Source organism: Salvia hispanica, chromosome 3, assembly GCF_029641045.1.
Source record: "Salvia hispanica isolate PSC_SH4W2 chromosome 3, Shi_PSC_v1, whole genome shotgun sequence".
Lineage (NCBI taxonomy): Eukaryota > Viridiplantae > Streptophyta > Magnoliopsida > Lamiales > Lamiaceae > Salvia > Salvia hispanica.
The window spans coordinates 3,351,416-3,369,463 of NC_142694.1; the positions used below are offsets into that span (position 1 = coordinate 3,351,416).

The window sequence follows — 18,048 nt, forward strand, 5'->3', positions numbered from 1 at the left end:
ATGAATATAACTCATGTCAAATCTCAAATGCAATTTCACATAGAAAAATTGAAGGGATCTAATAAATTGCAATGATTGCTAGAGCTAGCTGTAAATGATCCCAAAGATTAGGTATTAAATTACAAATAACCAAATGGTGTTACAAGCATACAATCGTCAAATAAAGCTGTCGATAAATTCATTTTATTTTATATGTTAGTTTATCTAATTAGGTAAATTATTTTTCTATAATTAGTTTTAATTTACTAAGATTTGTAAAATTTTAATCAATTCAAATGATTATTGGCATATAATGTACAAATGCATTTATTTTAGATTATAGAGAAAAGAGTGTTAGACAATACAATTGGACATAAAACAAGGAGAATAAATCGATTTGTTCAAGAGGGAACTCGAACTTGGGACACAAAACAAGGAAAATAAAACAGGACATAAAAAAGAAAAATATAAGGATTTGTCCATACCAGGATTCGAACCTGGGACACTAAGACTAAGGCTTGGGCACAAACCAACTGCACCAGGTGAGATTTTATGTATTTGTGTAGAATATATATACTACCTGTTAGTGGAATATGAGGTCCACTGAAAAAAATAGTAAAAAATGAAATGAGACAAACTTTGTGGGCCGTACGAAAATGAAAAAATGAAACAATCTTTATGGGACGGAGGGAGTAATCAATAATGTCACTCCTCTAATCTAACCATGGTTAAGTCAAGCTAACCTGAAGATGACGTGGCATGCGTGGAGCTGAAAATAACGGAGGGTAGCTAACGGCGGCAAGTAACGCCGTCATATGTCGGTGTGAGAGGAAACCTCAATTTTTATGTGGATGCGGAGTCAAGATCCGTTAGTCGATAGTAAATACAGTAAAAAACATAAATTACTTGTAATTGCACTAATAATTACAATCAATGGACATAAATTCACTCATTCGTCTCAATTAAATACACATGTAAACGGCGCAAATATATACTCCATACATGATATAACAGCCTCACTAATAATTTTTAAACTTATTGTATTTTTAAAATTTATTTTTAAAGGGAAAATTTGAGAAGCACATAAACCTTCATGAATTTTGCTTTCCAACCACTTCTCTACCACTCTATAGTTGTTGAATAATAATTTACAGTATATTTTCTTAATAGGAGTATCTTAGAGCAAGAGTAACCCATACTTTCCAATAAATTTTTATTTTACTTTTCAATTATTAGTATTATTCATTTTATAAAATTATAAGATAATATAAATAATAAAATTTCTTTATCAAGAATTATAGAGTTTTAAAATTATAAATACCAAAACTTACATAATTCTTTTTTCTAAAGAATACAATAATGAAACTTACATAATTATCTTTTCTAATAAATTATATAATTAAAATTTTAACTTCTACTATTAAAAAAAGTAATTTTGCATTAAAAAATTGTTACTCCATAATACAAGTGATTTTAACTATAATTTTTATGTTTTTCTAAAAAAAAAACGTCTCTCCAAGCGATCCACTACCTCACTCCCAAAAAATAAAATCAAAAGGAGAAAATAAAATAAATATCTATTTAAATCTCACATGTGCCCCCTTAAATTTAAGATGATAACAAATTTATTGGAATAAAAATAGATATGGCGTACACGTCTTTTTCTGGACAAAATTATTAATATTGTTAGCTGTCTATTAATTTTTCTTTTAGATATTCCCTGCCCCACAGGTAATTAAATAAATGAGTATAGTCCATATAAAAAAAAGCCGCGTTTAATTTTTCTATTAAAGTAGTAAAAGGTTAGAAAAATAAATAAAAAATAAAATTCTTGGAGTAGATGACGTTGAGGTGGACTTTAAGAAAAGAAAAAGCATAGTTTAAAAGGGTTAAAGCGGCAAAATAGAATAAAAAAAATACTGCAATGTACAGAAAATGGGACCTAGTTTTTGTCGTCTTGCGGTGAATCATCACCCCTTAAAGTGAAACACACACACAAAAATAAAATACTAGTAGTACAACTACTTAATAAAAACTCTGATTCCCTTTACAGAGAATTAATATTAAAATATAAACATTGTAACATACTCCACATAATAAAGCTACAATTATTGTTTTTCACATCAAATACGACGTACGTGAAAATTTGATGAATACGTTGCAAATAAAATTTTGATAAGATTTTAAGAAATTATTTAATTTTATAATAAAGTATAAACAAAAATTAATAGAATGGAAATTTACTTCTATATAATTAGTTTTATAATAATTTATAAGTATAACGAGTTAGTGGAATATATAATGTACTTACTTAAAAGTGTAAAAGTAAAATAGAATATTTTAATGAACAAATAATAAAATAAAAAATAAGATATTTAATAGCGGACGGAATACTTCTACGAGCTGCGATTGATTTTGTTCATTTTAGCTTATATCGCATGAGCTGATGAGCTCCATGGCATTCAAAACAATGATATTTTTATGATAAACTGTTAGTACTATTTAATTTTATCATAATATTTCGAATGTCGCTCATTCTACTCTTCAACCCTAATAATAATAATAAAGGCAACGTCGGTTTTTTTTTTCTACATTAAAATGTAAGAGGCATTAATACGAGTTGATTAGCTGTGAATAGGAGACACGTAAATAATCATTAAATTGGCTAAATCTCAATATACGTGTAATTAACACGGTTTTCGCTACCCAACCTTTTAAAAAAGGTAAAATATGTCGAGTTACAGATTTTTAGCTTTATGATTGTTTAAAAAATTAAAGATAACTACTGATATTTTATGAATTATTATCAAGATCCTGTATCTAATTATAATATTCTAAAAAAGGTACATATTCATACATTAGCATTACTATAACTAAAGAGATTATAAAGAATAATATGCAAAACAGTGAAACACACATATTAGTAGTACACGCATATTAGTAGTACACTAGAAATTGGTATTGGTATTAATATGGTTGGAAATGTCATCATACATACTATATATATATATATACCAATTAAACTTTAATAAGTACTCACTCCATTCCTCATACATACTATATATATATATACCAATTAAACTTTAATAAGTACTCACTCCATTCCTAATAGAGTCATTTTGCTATTTTGGTATATTTATTAGAGTAATTTCCCTTTTAGTAAAAGTCAACATATTTTTTCACACCTATTTTACTTTTACTTGCTTTTTTATCTCTTTCATCTTTCCACCCTTTTCATTTTCTACTTTATTTTCCATTTATTTAACTCATTTAACACAATTTTTCTTAATCCCCGTGTCGAAAAGAACTGCTTTCATTACTATGGATATTATTGCTGCGAAATAACAGGTGAGAGAAAAAAAGAGAGAAATAGTGTGGAGGAAGAGTATAAGAGAAGCTCATTGATTCTTGATTTTGATGAGAGAGAGACAGAGAGAGTGAGTACTGTGCAAGGTTCACAACACACACACAACAAGGATAAAGACAGGAGAAGGGTCTCCATTTATCCTTCACTGCATTGGGGTTTTTCCTCTCATTCCTCTCAGTTTCGCGACAAGGTGGGATTTTCCCCCCATTCTATTGTTTTGATCACTTCTAATATTTCCAGTCTGCATTACTATATACAAAAAAATGATTGCTGTTGATTGTATTTTTGTTGAGAAATTCATCAACTAATTATCTCTAGCTTGTTTTCTTCTACTTCATTGCTTCAATTAGGGCAGTTAATTGGGCTGAATCGATGGATTTCTGAGTTTGGTTGTGTCGAATTCAAAATCTACTGATTCTACCGCCACAATAATTCCTATTCTGAGGCGAATTGATCACGAGGTTTTTAGATGTAGATTAGTGTTAGGTGTGTTGAGAACTTGAGATGAGTCAAAATTGTTAATGCACTATTTTTTCCTTTTTGCTACCAACATTTGGATTCATTTTCTTTCTTTGACTCCTCATTACTGTATCTGATTATCAAGTTGACTCTCTCTTTTTCTCTATTATTTCTCACTATTTGTCTGACTTAGTATTTTCTGGGTGAACTGTTGATTATTTTTAATTCAAATCAATAAATCATTGTTCTATTTGATTCTGGAAATATCCATTATCTTGAGCTAAAGTCTATTTAAATTCCTTTATTTTTCTAGTTTTGATATTTAAAAATTGTGCCGATTGATTGGTAATTTAAACTGAGTTAGGGTTGTTGTCTTCTTGCCATTATTATTTGTTTGTTGGGTTGATCCTACAATGCAGCTTTTGATTATCATATTATAATTTCCTGTTGTATTTCTGTCTTGGTTTAATGCTGCATTTATTTATTCATTCGAGAATGGACTAATTTGAGGTGGATTCTTGAAATGTGGATACAGGGAGTTGGTCATTTGGTGCATTTGGGAGGTCTAATTTTTTTTCACAAAAATGCTGAGGAAGAGAACTAGATCACAGCAAAAAGTTGATTCTACATCGGAGTCGTATTTCCCCTCTGATGGATCAAATCAGAAACATAAAGATACCTCCCTTTTGAAGGTTCCTGGCTTGTTTGTGGGATTCAATGCTAAGAGCTCAGATTCTGATGCAGTAAGAAGCCCCACATCGACGTTAGATTTTAGGATTTTTTCGAGTTTAGGCAATCCCTTTAGGTGTCTAAAAGCACAGAACGAGTGCCACCACAAGAGCTGGGACTGTACCAAAGTAGGTCTAAGCATTATAGATTCCCTCGACCATGAGCTTAATCAGAGTGTTACTCGAACATCTGATAATAAGAATATTCTTTTTGGGAGACAGATGAGTGTTAGAAGTCCAACTTTTTGTAGTTCTTTGGAGGCACCTAAGTCACTGCCTAAAGATGTTGCTATTTTTGCTAAGCCAGCCAATGCCCAGAAGCGCGATTCTGATGTTGTGTTTGAGATTGGGGAGGTCCCGTTCAAGCACGAGGAGGGTTCTGGAAGCATCCGTGCTCGTTCAGTGGATTCTGGAAGGTATGGATCTCACCTGACAGATTTCAGAAACCTCAAGTCCAAGCTTGGGTCCGGCAGCTTTGGTGCTGAGAACTCTGTTCATTCAGAGTCTGGAGGAGCTGGCGTGAGCCCTAAATTAGGCAACCTAAGTGGGGAGAGGCTGAGTCGGGCTGCTCCACCGGGAAATAGTTTTATTAGTTCCATTCCCGCGAGTGAGATTGAGCTGTCTGAGGATTATACCTGTGTTAGGACTCATGGCCCCAACCCTAAGGTTACACATATCTTTGGTGACTGCATTTTAGAATGTCACAATGATTTTTTGAAGAACAGCGAAGACGTTCTTCCTCCTTATCCATCCGAGGATTTCTTGAAATTCTGTTTTTCTTGCAAGAAGAGGTTGGATGGTGAAGATATCTTCATGTATAGGTTAGCCAGCCTCAACATTCCTTACCATCTTTGCGTTTCTTGTTGGTTATATCTGCATTGCATGATTTTGATGAACCGCATGATGTTTTGTGCAGAGGCGAGAAGGCATTTTGCAGCTCAGCTTGCCGCTCACAGGAGATGGAGATTGATGAGGAGCTGGAGGAAACCAACAACCACTCGTCTGAAAACCTTTTCTAGCAGCAGCTTGTTCGTGTGGAAACACTGTGGCCATGAATGATTAAACTGCAGCGCAGGTGCTCTTGTCCGTATCTGTAACTTTAGAGCTGTTTCTGTATTTGTTTGCGGCCTTGGATGATCATCGAGCACGTGTGGCCTCGTGCTGGATCGTGTTTAATCTCTCATGGTGATAGTATTTGTGCAAGAAGCTCTTTTGGACTGGAATTTTTCTGTAATAGGAGAAGAAAAGCTGTATTTTGGTGATGTTGTCAAGGGTAGTAGCCCTGTGTGGCTCCCCCAATTTTATCACCTGCCTGATGAATTTTGAATCCATATAAATGGCTTTTCTGATCATAAATTTTGAATTTTACAAACTGTGATGGTTTTTTTCTATTGAATTTTGTGAACTCTCTGCACCTAAATACATCTCACTTTCGGCTAGCAACTAATGACGTAATTCCCTAATTTTGGGTGGTTGTTATATATAGGTTTTAAAAATAAATATAGTACTAGACGCCTGATAGGGTGTCACCACCCCTTAAAATAACATCATACCACTATTTCTAGCTAATCATTTGTACACGTGGACGAATAATAAGCTGCCAAATGACAAAAAAAAAGTTGAAAAACTCGGCTAGCAATTTATTGCTCTTTATACAACAATTTTTCTTGTCCAGCAATATCCAACACGCTATACAACTATCTATAGATTGTTGCGTAGTGTTTGTAATATTGTTGTGTAACGTTTATAATATGACTGTATATATGGTGTCACGGTGTGTGTCACTTTAAGAAGTGTTGTCATTTTAATACAAACCTATGATACTATAAATTATTTCTTATTTAAAATAATCATTTTGTCATGGATTTTAGATGGAATTATTTACTGTACAGCTGTACCCCTTCCGTTCCAAGATAATTGAGATATTTTTGGGGCAAAAGATTTTAAAATATTGATATTTAAAACTAAATTTCGGTAAAGATTTTGCATTCAACTACATCATTTCAATTACATTTTATTATAAAATTAATAGAGTATGTTCATTAATTTTTTTCACTCATAAAAGTTAAATTCTATAACAAAAATGGACTACTAATAAAGAAGAAATTTTAGCTAGGCGATGCGTGTGGTCACCCCATCTCTTATCTCCAACAATATTTTATCTCTGTGTTTTACCATCATTAATCCAAACAATTCTTCTCAAACATTATTTCGGTCTCCTGTATTACTGTTAGCAATACAATTTACTAGACTAGGAGATGGGGATCAAATTTACGAGGCAGCACATGAAAGAAAACGACTTGTTTAAATAATGTAAATAAGGTTGGTACAACTCTTAACATTATTACATGCTACTATTATTGTTGTATTCTTGACCAGGAACTTGACTCGAGTTATCAGAATTTACCTTCTTGCCCCTCAAGTTGCACAATTTTGGCTAGAATTAATTCTACCAATTAATGGAGTACTATAATTTAATCATGCAGTGGGAATTCTATCTCATGGATATAAGGTACGTGTGATATATAGGAAGGCGTGGGCAGAGAAATAAATGAGCAACTACTTCGATGAATTGACTAATACTACTTCACCCGTCCACAAAATAATTGTCATATTTGGTCATTAATGTAGTAGTACTATTATTTTTTTTTTTCTTTTGGGACAAATGAATCACATACTCACCTAATGCATTATAATTCACTTTTTCCTCAACTTTTATTCACATTTCTTAAAATCTTCATTGAGTCAAAGTTGAACTATAAATCGTGGAGGGGGATGTGTATATGTCTATTTTGACTCACCAACTCACTTTATACTGTTTCAGCACACACTGACATACATATACGATTATATGAAATACACACATATGCATGTATTTTCATTTTTCAAGACAATATGATCAGCTCAGGTTGCAAAAATTAGCTTGAAATGTGACAAAATTATCTTAGAATGAAAGCAAAACTAAAACCGAGAGAAACCTAAGATTTATGCATATTTTCAGTTATGGCTTCAACTCTTCAAGCAAAATGCTTAAAAACAGGTGCTAATCATCAAACCTTAAGCAAGGTATTTGCGCCATGCATCAAAATGTACAATGTTTACAGAGGATTCAGTATTTGAGACCATAACTATGCATCAAAATGTACAATGCTTACAGAGAATTCATGCTGCCAAAGTCCTTCGATCTTCCGAGAATGTACATCCTACAAGTCAGGTAGCGTAGCCAAGCACATAAAAATTGTGCTGCAGTTAGGTATAGGCAATTCATTCATTTAGAACTTGGAGCCACAAACACATGTTAGCAACATAGAAATCGAAGAAAGATATAGGCATGAACAGCATAATCCCAAACACCTTAGTATAACCTGCCGGTACACCCTGCAGCACCGCAGTAACAGTTCTTCACCTTGACGTTTCCCGCAGAGTCGCGGATCTGACCCAGAGAGTAGTTGTAACAATAGGTGAGCTCCTGGAGAGGCGGAATGTTCTCCATCGCGAAAAGCATCACATGGGGCATTCTCTTGTCTTTATTGTCATAAATCACATTTTGCGCCCATAGGTTGGGTGCACAGCTGTGATTAATGAACCTCCCAACATTCCCATATGTCAATGCATCAACTGTGAAACCTCCTCCTTTAACCTCAGCAACTGTTTCATCATCATCAGAATTGGTGGGGGAAGAATCTTGAAGATTCTGGCCGATGTCAAAGAGATACTCATCATTGCCAATTCTTTTCTCAGCTTCTTTATCTTCAAGAAGTTCTCCTGCGTACTCACATATGAAGCTTCCGGAAGGTATAGAAGTCAGGGCCCTCACACCCCAGCCTCTCCACTCTGTCTTGAAGATCTCGAGCTGAAACTTGATGCCGCGTTGTGTGGCCCTATTGTAGCAGGAAGGGGGGCATTTACAATGAGGACCACACTCGTATACTAGAGTCTTAGTTTCAACTAGAGCGCCATTATGATTGTATGGGATTGCGCCCCCATTTCTATCTGCACATGCACATTTTTCCATGGCAGAACATCGCCCGACACAATTGCAACCTTCTGGGGGGACTGGATGGTACCAATCAGGGTACATCATCTTTGAGATGTAGTTGAATGGAGGCGGTTTTCCATTGTCTATATTGTTCACCGCGCAAATAGGAATGCGCTCTTTTCCATAAGAAATGTCAGCGACACACACTCCTAGGCGGGTCTTGCACTTACTCGACTTCTTCAATTCTTTCCAAGCAAGATCAGGCTGACCAGGGTTCCTCCTCAGATCAAACATAAAAACCTTCTTACCATGTGGCCCTTTTTCTGTAAAGCAATCTGTCACAGTGTATAGGCCATCATAAACATAAGTAGTGACCAATTTAGGCTTGGAATCCAGAGGGTCAACATATTTCATTTCTCTCCAACCGCGAACAACACGCACTGGTGTCTTTGTATCAATACAATTCTTTAAAGCCAAATTCCCCCCTCTGAGCTTCTGATCCTCAGGTTGTTTAGACTTACTGTTACCAACGACATTTCCACCTTGCCCACTGTATCTTAAAACATCAGCATTCTCCACGTCATCGTTATAAGCACCGGAAGTAACTATACTGGTAGCAAGTAGAAGTTCATTAACCTTCATACTATCTATACCAGACTGGAATGGGAAGTGAATGCCAACAACAGCAAGCTCCACTCTGTATTGAAATTCGTCGCCCACTTCAACACCCGGAACTGCTCCAATCCTTTTAGTTGTATTTACGTATTTTTTGTTCCTCTTGAGCGCCGTTGCAGCCTTTAGATCAATCCTATTTTTGCCTTTTCGGCCCTGCAGCTTTGATCTTCCTTCCTCTCCTCCAGTCGGGTTCGCTTCTTCTTCTTCTTCTAGTTGCAAGAGCTTTCTACAAGTAACATTGAACAACCGAAGAGTTTCTCTCACTCTGTTACGGTCATCACCACGAGAAGAATTCTTGGGACCAAAGCGAGGGCCAAAGCGAGGGAAGTTTATTTCATATTCTTTTAGGTTGCGGCTGGAAGAAAAAGTTGTAGCAGAATCTCCATCATGACCACCATCATCTTTAAGTGTCAAAGAACCAGACCCGTTAATTATATCATTGAACATACGAACCTTTTTCTTCTTCTTAGAAGACAAGCCCGGAGATTTAATTTCAGGTTTACTTTTTCTGGCAACAGCATTGCCCTTCTGTTGCCAAAACAAAATATGCTTCCTCTTTTTTGCTCCACTTGTCCCTCCATGTGAGTTAGATATTGTTGTCTCCTTCTTCCCCCTTACACCATGAACAACCTTCCTATCAACATCATCCTTTGAGCCATCTGGGCTGCTTATAGCAGCTTTTGATTTCCTCCATGAGCCAAGTGGAGCAGCAATCAAACCATGTACAAGCTCCCTGTTTAAGTCATTCCTGGAGCTAAAATCACTAGGTGGAGTTATATCTTTATCATTTCTATCTGGTGAAAAAGTGGCAATTTCTTTCCCAACTGAAGCTCTGGCATCCTCAATCCTGATATTCACCATTGCCTTAGACATAGTATATGATCCTGTGGACGCTCCATTTGTTTCAGTGATGTCGTGCTCTAAATCTCTGCTGTACTCTTCAAATTCCATCACGCCCCCTTCTGCTGTGGCCACTGTCATTTCTCCTAGCAATCCCCTTCCCGCGTTAGCATCCAATGTTTCGCTTTCTTCAATTTCAACACGAACATTGTGAAGCCCATCAAGACATTCATCAAAGGTCCTGAGCATCTCACTTGTTATCTCCATCTCTGAGACATCGGTCAGCATAATTGGTTCTGGCATCAATTCTGGGGTAGCCATCCTCTTTTCTTCCTCAATCAATGTAGAAACATATATGCCACATTGTGGAGGGAAATCGCGAACAGCAGATACTCTTCTAGGACGGTATTTGTCTTTGTGCTGAATACTACCACAAATGGCAGAAGATTCCCGAGGACCACCTAAGGACTTATCCACCTCAACACTAGAGTTCTGAAATGAAGCTACACCATGATCCTCCTTTAACTCTTCCACCACTAGTTGAGATCCAGAATGATCAAGAGTATCTATGTTCTTCACAATGTCAACTCCAACAAGATCTGGTTCTAGCATCGCTTCCTGAACTTCATCTGTGAGGCCGTGTATTATCGTTTTTTCCCCATTTCCCACATTCTCATTTGCCTTTTCGATTAGTTTATCAAACATCATAGCCAGGCGTACGTCTATGCTACTGCTTGCGGCACCTAGAACCTCTCTACTCCCAGCCACCTCACCAGTAAAACTTTCTTCTGATCTCGAATTCACTGGCACTGCATTGGGCCCACACCCAGGCGGAAAATCACGGATCGCAGATACTTTCCTGGGCTTATATTTAGGCATAAAACCATTCTCCAAGGGCCGCTTATATGAGACCTCATTAGACAAGCCACCATTTGTAAATGAAATCATTCTCTGAGGTCAATAGCTACAAGAAGTCAAGTTCGAACCTGAAAATTTAGATAGAAATTTTTACAATGACACAGTAAAACTAAGACTGGAACCCCCATACAGCAGACACGCCCCAAAAGGAATAATAGTAAAGAAGAAATTGCTAGGTTTGCTAAAAAAATTAGGGATCACTTGAACAACAGATATACAAAAATATTCTTCCATCTACCAAAACACGCGTCCACAGAACAACATATACCAACTTTAGAACATAAATTTAGGGCAAAAATTGCAAAAGCTAAAAAAAATGAAAAAAATGGTGACTCCTAAGTCCTAAACGCAACCGCAACACGGTAACAATGAAAAACGGGAAAATAAACAAGTAACCGACAAGACGCACAATGATCAAAACACGAATCCAGACGTGCAACCACACATACAAAACAAGCATGCAGAAATACCTGAAGCAGTCTCTCCGATCAATCGAATGCGAACGCGAATCGCAGGAATCGGTCACCGCAGAAGCTGCATTAACGCAACAAACATTATTTTCCAGAAATCAGCAACAAATCAACGCGAATTGCAGATACAGAAATCGCAAAAAAATATAAAATGAAACCGATAACTTAATACTACCAAGGAGTCGTCGTCGCCGCCGCGGTGGAGATACCGGAGCCTTCGGAGTCCTGCTTCAGGTGACCATGGTGCATACATACACACAGAGTAGTGGCGGATGATTGTCTGTGAAGGATTGGGAATTGAAGAAATCTGCAGCGAGCAGAGAGTGTGCGAGTGGAAAGGAAAATGGAAGTTTGGGTAGTGGAGCAGTGCAAAGGGTGTGAAATGACAGTTTTAGCCCTTCTATTTTGGGGGAACGTTGTCTTTGGCTGGCGCCGACGCGATTCTGAGACGGATAGTGGGCGAATTACCGAATTTAGGCTCGTGACACAAGGATCCAAGGTTCGGGTCGTTTGTCTCATTCCATTATCTTATTTTAAAATTAAACTGTGATTCACAAACTTTTATTTAAATGGTAAAATATGAGAGGAAAAGAAAAAACATTACTCACTAGTCTAATTTTGATAGACAAACAAAACAAAGCAAGATAACTTTTTTGGGGGGCGTAGGAATATATAATTGTCATCCAAAATAGTTATGGAGCAATATGCAAGACAGGAAGAATATCTATCATTCTTGTTTTATAAAAAATTATTATCAATAATGGTGCCTCGTATGTTCTAATAATGAGTTGAACATACTACAATTTATTATCTAATCAATTGAGTTGTTATTGATTGACATGTCACGTGAGTATAATTCTTGTTGAGTTCATTGTATTCCATTTGTATCATTATTACACTTTGCGTTGTTGGATAAATATATAAATTTTTTTCATTTTGGATAAATAGATTTTATTATTTAATTAAATTATTACACTGACATAATAATAATTACGGGAAAGAAAAAGTAAATACTGTGTAAATATATTGGGGATGATTTATGAAACATGAGATTTTTTGGATAAAGAGGAAAGCATGACAAATTATCTAACCGAACGGGGAAATGGATACGTGGCATGTTTTGAAAAAAAAAGAAGAGGAAACGTGGCGAAAATGTTCCTAATTATAATTCTTTAATTACATCCCCCCACATGAAGCAGGTGCAGTTGAACCCACTGAATATAGCAAATTTCCATTTTTCATTTTTATACTGTACACAACAAAACCCACGAATGCAACAAATTTCCCACTTTCAATTTTATATACAACAAATTGGAAACATATTACTCCTATTTCAATAATATCTTTAAAACTTCCTAACCTAACTAATATCATCACTGCTAGAAGAGCGAGGTTTAATGATTGAAAAGCGATCGTATAAATGATCATTAATTTAACGATCGAATTTCGATCATTAAACTATTTATCAAAATCAATCAAAATCACCAAATCATTAATATACTTAATTTTGATGTAATGATCACTAACTTGTCAGTCATGGAAAATGATCATTAATTTAACGATCGAATATAACTATTTTATTTATGCATTTTTAATTCATATTCAGTCGTTAATTTACATAAAATTCATTGTTAACCTCCAATTTTTTAGTGCGTAGGCGTTAGAATTGCAAAAAAAAACTCATTCAACAGTGGCCTAATGGTACAATATGAAAACTTGCTACTGTTTTTTTTCATCACAAATCTGAGTTGTATCAACAATATTATCCCATGTGGTTTGCAAAAAAACGAGATTTACCTAGAACAATGCCATCCAAAACCAAAAAACTCATGAACACATTTATTGAAATACTACTAAAAAACACGCTTATTGAGATGGGAAGAGAAGAATAGTAAGGAAGATAGACACAAACACATTATGCACTCAGCATCCAACTACAAGATGAGCTGAGAAAACAAAAAGAATATTAGGATTTGTTTACTTAAATTACTGTAGAAGTTATTTCTATCTGCCAAGGCCTCTTGTTTGCCGGGTGTTGTAAGATTTGCAGTCGTTGCATTTCTGGCCGACAACGTGATATTTCACTTCAGAGTTACTTCCACAGTCATTGCAAAGAATCCAAACCTGTAGTTGAAGGACCATCATTCAAATTATGCATGCTTCAAGCTCAAGCTTGAATGTGTGTGTGGGTGTGTAGCTTCTCCCACATGCTTATTAAAGTTGAATGTGTAGCTTGACTGTGTGTGTGAGTGTGTCTGTGTGTGCAAGAGGGAGGGAATTGGAGACCATCTTATCTTCGTAATATGGTGGCATAGGAGTAGCTGCAATCTCCAAGTCATACTTCTCCCACACTTTCGACATATTGCGAACTGACTTTGAACAGATGGGGCAAGCGTACCTGTCACGGAATTATGCCAGTTTACATAGTGTATGAAACAAAGAAGAAATTAGCCACACACTTCGATATTGATCACTCACCGATAGTAATCCTGCATTTGTTCCAAGCATGTTCGATGTATGGTGTGCCCGCATGGCATAGAAACTACATCGTTTCTCGACTCAAACAGATACTGTATGGGATGGTACTTCACATCAGTTGGGCTATTCTATTACAAGGGTGTTTGAAAAAGAGGAATATAGTGAAGTTAGAACCTCAAAGCAAACAGGACAGTTTTGGTGCATTGCCCTCTCAATGCATGGGTGGCTGCTTTTCAAAAGCATGGAATAGCAGCATTCTGAGTCACACATAAAATATCAGAATCAAGACGTGAGATACACACAAATTAGCTTCTAATCAGTGTATAAACAAAAAAAGAGAGACAACTTACCACATTTATTGCAATGAAAGAAATTATTGGAGCCTCCGACCCTACAATAGTGTTCTATCCAAGCATGAGTAAATGTCATGAAAAGCCAAACAAGTCATTTCTACCAGATTATAAGTCTACATATAGATCAGAATGATCAGTTGGCAAAGAACTTGACTTATGGTGTTTGTTACATTAACATATTTTTTATGAGAGAACAACTTTCGAGTAGAAGCTGAAATCTACCACTAAAGAAACTTAAGGCAAACCAAAGAGTGTAATTGAATACTGTAAAGAAATGTAATGTACCTGCAAATACCACAGCCATCACAATGATACTGGTCTTTAGATATCTGCAAATTGAGAGATATTGCATTGTCAACCACCCATCACATGTTTACAGATGTGCAGTTTCACAAAATTATGTGCAAAATATTTCGGTGATTCAAACCATTCAACAAAAGCTCAGCATGCAATCAAGAAGGTACTTATAACTCACATCATCATCATACAGCTTGCAAGTTCCACAATAGTATCTTCCCATGCACACCCCACAATTTCTGCAAACTTGTTGAGCCTAAGAGTAACACCCCAAATCAGCAAAATAAGAGATTGATGCCATGGTCAAACCCAAAACTCCATAAAACACATCAAGAAAAATTGACTTTTAAGATCATTTGCCATCATACTAGAGCTAAAACATTATTAATACAGGCAACCTCCACAACTGATAAGGCTAATCTTGCCTAGCTCATTTGAACTGGACACACATGAACCATTTGTAAGTGCAGACAAGACTATGCATCGCTAACTTTCCCAGACACATTTTTTTATATTATGTTTTGAACTATATACATATATATGTGTGAGATCAGAGCTTACGATAAAATAACTGTACTCTGTCTAAGAGACAGAACAGTTCTAGCAGTGGTGATTATATATATGTGTGAGATCAGAGCTTACGATATAAAAAAACTGTACTCAGTCTAAGAGACAGACCAGTTCTAGCAGTGGTGATTTGTTGCAGGTAATGTGGAGGTTTCCAAATTCTTGTCCAGGCTTACCCTATTGATAGCTGTATAGACATGGAGATGCATGTATATAAAGAAAAATGAGTAAAACTAACCTCCTGTTCAGTGTGACAAAGCGCGCATATGACCTGCGTGACATAAAACGATGGTTTTTAGAGGATTATCAGGAATAACTAGAAAGAGGGGCGCACAAAATGAAAAGGATAGAAAACTGGATATAGCTTAGGAAGAAACTGAAAGACAAATCCTCCAGATTAAGCTGGCGTACCTTCATAATTAAGTGGCGAGTGATATCATGCCTGAGCTTTTGGTCAACGCAAATATTGTTCTGTTGCCAGAATGTAAATAACTAAGCATCAATTTCCAATCCTCAACAGAGAGTATATCAAATCAAACAAGGAAAATCCCTCTCACGTCCACCCTATCTTAGAGGCTGAGTTGATGAGTAGATGCTTCAATTATGTCTAGATACACTAAAATATTCTGCCCCCATCTGACATGCTTAAGATATAAGCTCAGACAAGCAGGGAAAACCTTAGAAAAGAATGACTCATACCTTTGCCTCATTGTGACAGTGATGGCAATCAAATATCTCATTGCAACAAGGTGCTCTGATTTGACACCTCCGACGATAATGGGAACAACTGCCAGTATACAAACATGAGCACATAATCAATAAGGGAAGAACAAACCAGAGTAAGGTACACAAAGCTAGAAGCCATACCCATAGTTCAGGTATCCTTTATTGTATGTTTCGGTGCTAGCAACTTCTTCATCACATATTCCTCCAGTAGGAATTTGCTCTTCATGTGAAGACTCCAAAGGTGATTCACAAACCTCAATGCAATTTGTAACCACACTATCTCCAGCCAACCCTTTTTCTGTGAAGTTGGACTCAACTTGTAGACTGCTCGAAAGATCGTGATTAACAGCAACAGACACCATTGGAATGTGGTATGAAAATAGGAATATCTAGCAGCTATGCAATACACCAAAAACCTGCATTAAGAAATCAATGCCTAAATCTATTCATGCATTTCTAATATAGCTGCCCTCCAATGAGGAACACCTCTAGACAATGAAGCTTATCTTTTGCATTCACTGCATATCGACTCAATCAGCAACAATAAATCCAAGGTTAAAGGCTCCATTCATAAAAACCTAAATGAGCGATTCATCCACGTAAGCAAACATACAAGAAAGGTAACAAACAAATCAAGCATTCCCAAACTTCAAAGCTTTGTAGCTACCTATGATGACTATTGCATGGAATTTGATTCTTGACGTGCAAACACTGTTGGCACGAAATTTGAGAATTTTATGCATTTCATATGCATCATCTTCTCCCAAACCAAATTTCTAGCCAAAATATTCTTTTAACCATTCCAAATAAATCCTAATATATTCTCATAGTGACATTCTTACCGAACTATCTGAGCAAGCGGCACTAGAATCAGGACAGAAACAACCCAACTAAAGAAAAGAATAGCATATATCACCTATCTAGGAGTTGAGTCACCCTGTCTCATATCCAGACAGACATATCACTATAATCGAATGATAATGCGAGGAACACTATTTGGAATCAAGTTGTTTGTATTTGGATGGAGCACAAAATTCCCATAAAGAATGACAACCGCTAGTGTGTTAACATTAATTCAGTCCAAAAGGTGAGAAGTGGACAAAATGTTCAGTGTCCACGGAGAGAGTTGCTAGGTGAAAAAGCACTTTCCAACTTCACTCCTCGACAAGAAAACAACCAAATATAAATAAGACCACCGAAAAACTTGCAGCCAGCAAAAAGGTTCCCCCATTCAGATACCCTCAAATTATTACGGACGTCATTTTCCACATTAAACTTATCGCTGTCGCAAACTAAGCAATAAATAAGTATTTATAACTTCAATTTAGCGCTGAAACAGTGATTTAGTTGAGCTGTCGACATCTAACCACTGGTTTATCTTAATCAAACGGCTAAGGCTTAGATTCTCATCTCCATCGTCGCATATATAAAAAAATGCACTGAGAATAATATCACTCATTTAAATATTAAAAAAAACCTCACGAACACTCGAGCAATATTTCTGACAGAGAATTCACTACGATAGAAGAAAAAAAGAACAAAAATGAGCGCAAAGCTACCAAAAATTAAGAACACGATAAAAACATGAACGGAACCAAAATATACAAACGGAAAAACGAAATCAACATTAACACATTCAGGAAAACGAACTTTAGAAAGCGATACTCCTTGGCGGCAATGAATTCCTCCCGCCAAAATCTCCAGCAGCCTACACAGAGAGATCAGAGACTGGAGCAGAAATACAAGCAAAAATCACACAATGCAGATATTAAGACGCGGATCACAGCAAGCTTCTTTCATGTATGAGGAAGTAGCTTAACGAGGTCGAGAATTTTGAGAGCACGAATCTAAGAGAGAGAGAGGGGAAAAAAGTTGCGTTGTGATTTTCACATCGGAGGTGTCAATATCTGAATCAGGGGCATAGGAGGCGACCGCCGACCCGAGGAAGTTAGTTGAGCGATTGTGACAGCTCTGCGTCAATTTACATTACTGCCCCTGTAGTCGCTTGCCAGACTGCCGGATATTAATTTTTTGAAGGAGAAGATATTAATGTATTGAGATCAGCTTATCTTACAACTTTTAATAATATTAAGTTGAATATATTCTAATAAAAATAATGTACGTACATTAGTTTTCATACATATTGCGGGAAATATATTGTATTTTATTTGATAGATTGTATTGCTAATTAGTAGTATGTGTTGTTAATATA

At 36.2% G+C, this 18,048-nt stretch overlaps 3 protein-coding genes across 7 annotated transcripts; 1 reads left to right on the plus strand and 2 right to left on the minus strand.

The window, feature by feature from the left end:
* The first annotated feature begins 3,338 nt into the window (after window positions 1-3,338).
* On the plus strand, window positions 3,339-5,889 carry LOC125214935 (DUF581 family protein, putative (DUF581)). The gene is made up of 3 exons (XM_089067516.1): window positions 3,339-3,536; window positions 4,341-5,354; window positions 5,450-5,889. The coding sequence occupies exons 2-3, from the start codon at window positions 4,390-4,392 to the stop codon at window positions 5,550-5,552; spliced, it is 1,068 nt and encodes a 355-aa protein (XP_088923642.1). The 5' UTR covers window positions 3,339-3,536; window positions 4,341-4,389; the 3' UTR covers window positions 5,553-5,889.
* A 1,688-nt stretch (window positions 5,890-7,577) lies between these two features.
* On the minus strand, window positions 7,578-11,801 carry LOC125214922 (uncharacterized). 3 transcript variants are annotated; one of them, XM_048116153.2, is made up of 4 exons: window positions 11,591-11,801; window positions 11,416-11,479; window positions 7,888-11,013; window positions 7,578-7,776 (listed from the first exon to the last, which is right to left on the minus strand). In XM_048116153.2, exon 3 carries the CDS (start codon window positions 10,973-10,975, stop codon window positions 7,889-7,891), a length of 3,087 nt encoding a protein of 1,028 aa, XP_047972110.2. In that variant the 5' UTR covers window positions 10,976-11,013; window positions 11,416-11,479; window positions 11,591-11,801; the 3' UTR covers window positions 7,578-7,776; window position 7,888. The 3 variants fall into 3 exon arrangements, with proteins under 3 accessions (XP_047972110.2, XP_088923579.1, XP_088923578.1); XM_089067453.1 differs by having other exon boundaries at window positions 7,578-10,978; XM_089067452.1 differs by having other exon boundaries at window positions 7,578-11,013; window positions 11,591-11,800.
* Window positions 11,802-13,229: 1,428 nt separating this feature from the next.
* Window positions 13,230-17,824, minus strand: LOC125209047 (CHY-type/CTCHY-type/RING-type Zinc finger protein). Of its 3 annotated transcripts, none has more exons than XM_048108634.2 (12): window positions 17,487-17,824; window positions 15,978-16,232; window positions 15,810-15,897; window positions 15,522-15,581; window positions 15,349-15,381; window positions 14,722-14,799; window positions 14,532-14,575; window positions 14,244-14,284; window positions 14,068-14,150; window positions 13,894-13,985; window positions 13,702-13,813; window positions 13,230-13,539 (listed from the first exon to the last, which is right to left on the minus strand). In XM_048108634.2, the coding sequence occupies exons 2-12, from the start codon at window positions 16,196-16,198 to the stop codon at window positions 13,420-13,422; spliced, it is 972 nt and encodes a 323-aa protein (XP_047964591.2). In that variant the 5' UTR covers window positions 16,199-16,232; window positions 17,487-17,824; the 3' UTR covers window positions 13,230-13,419. The 3 variants fall into 3 exon arrangements, with proteins under 3 accessions (XP_047964591.2, XP_047964589.2, XP_047964590.2); XM_048108632.2 differs by having other exon boundaries at window positions 15,978-16,252; window positions 17,487-17,823; XM_048108633.2 differs by having other exon boundaries at window positions 15,978-16,414; window positions 17,487-17,823.
* Between the last annotated feature and the right edge of the window lie 224 nt (window positions 17,825-18,048).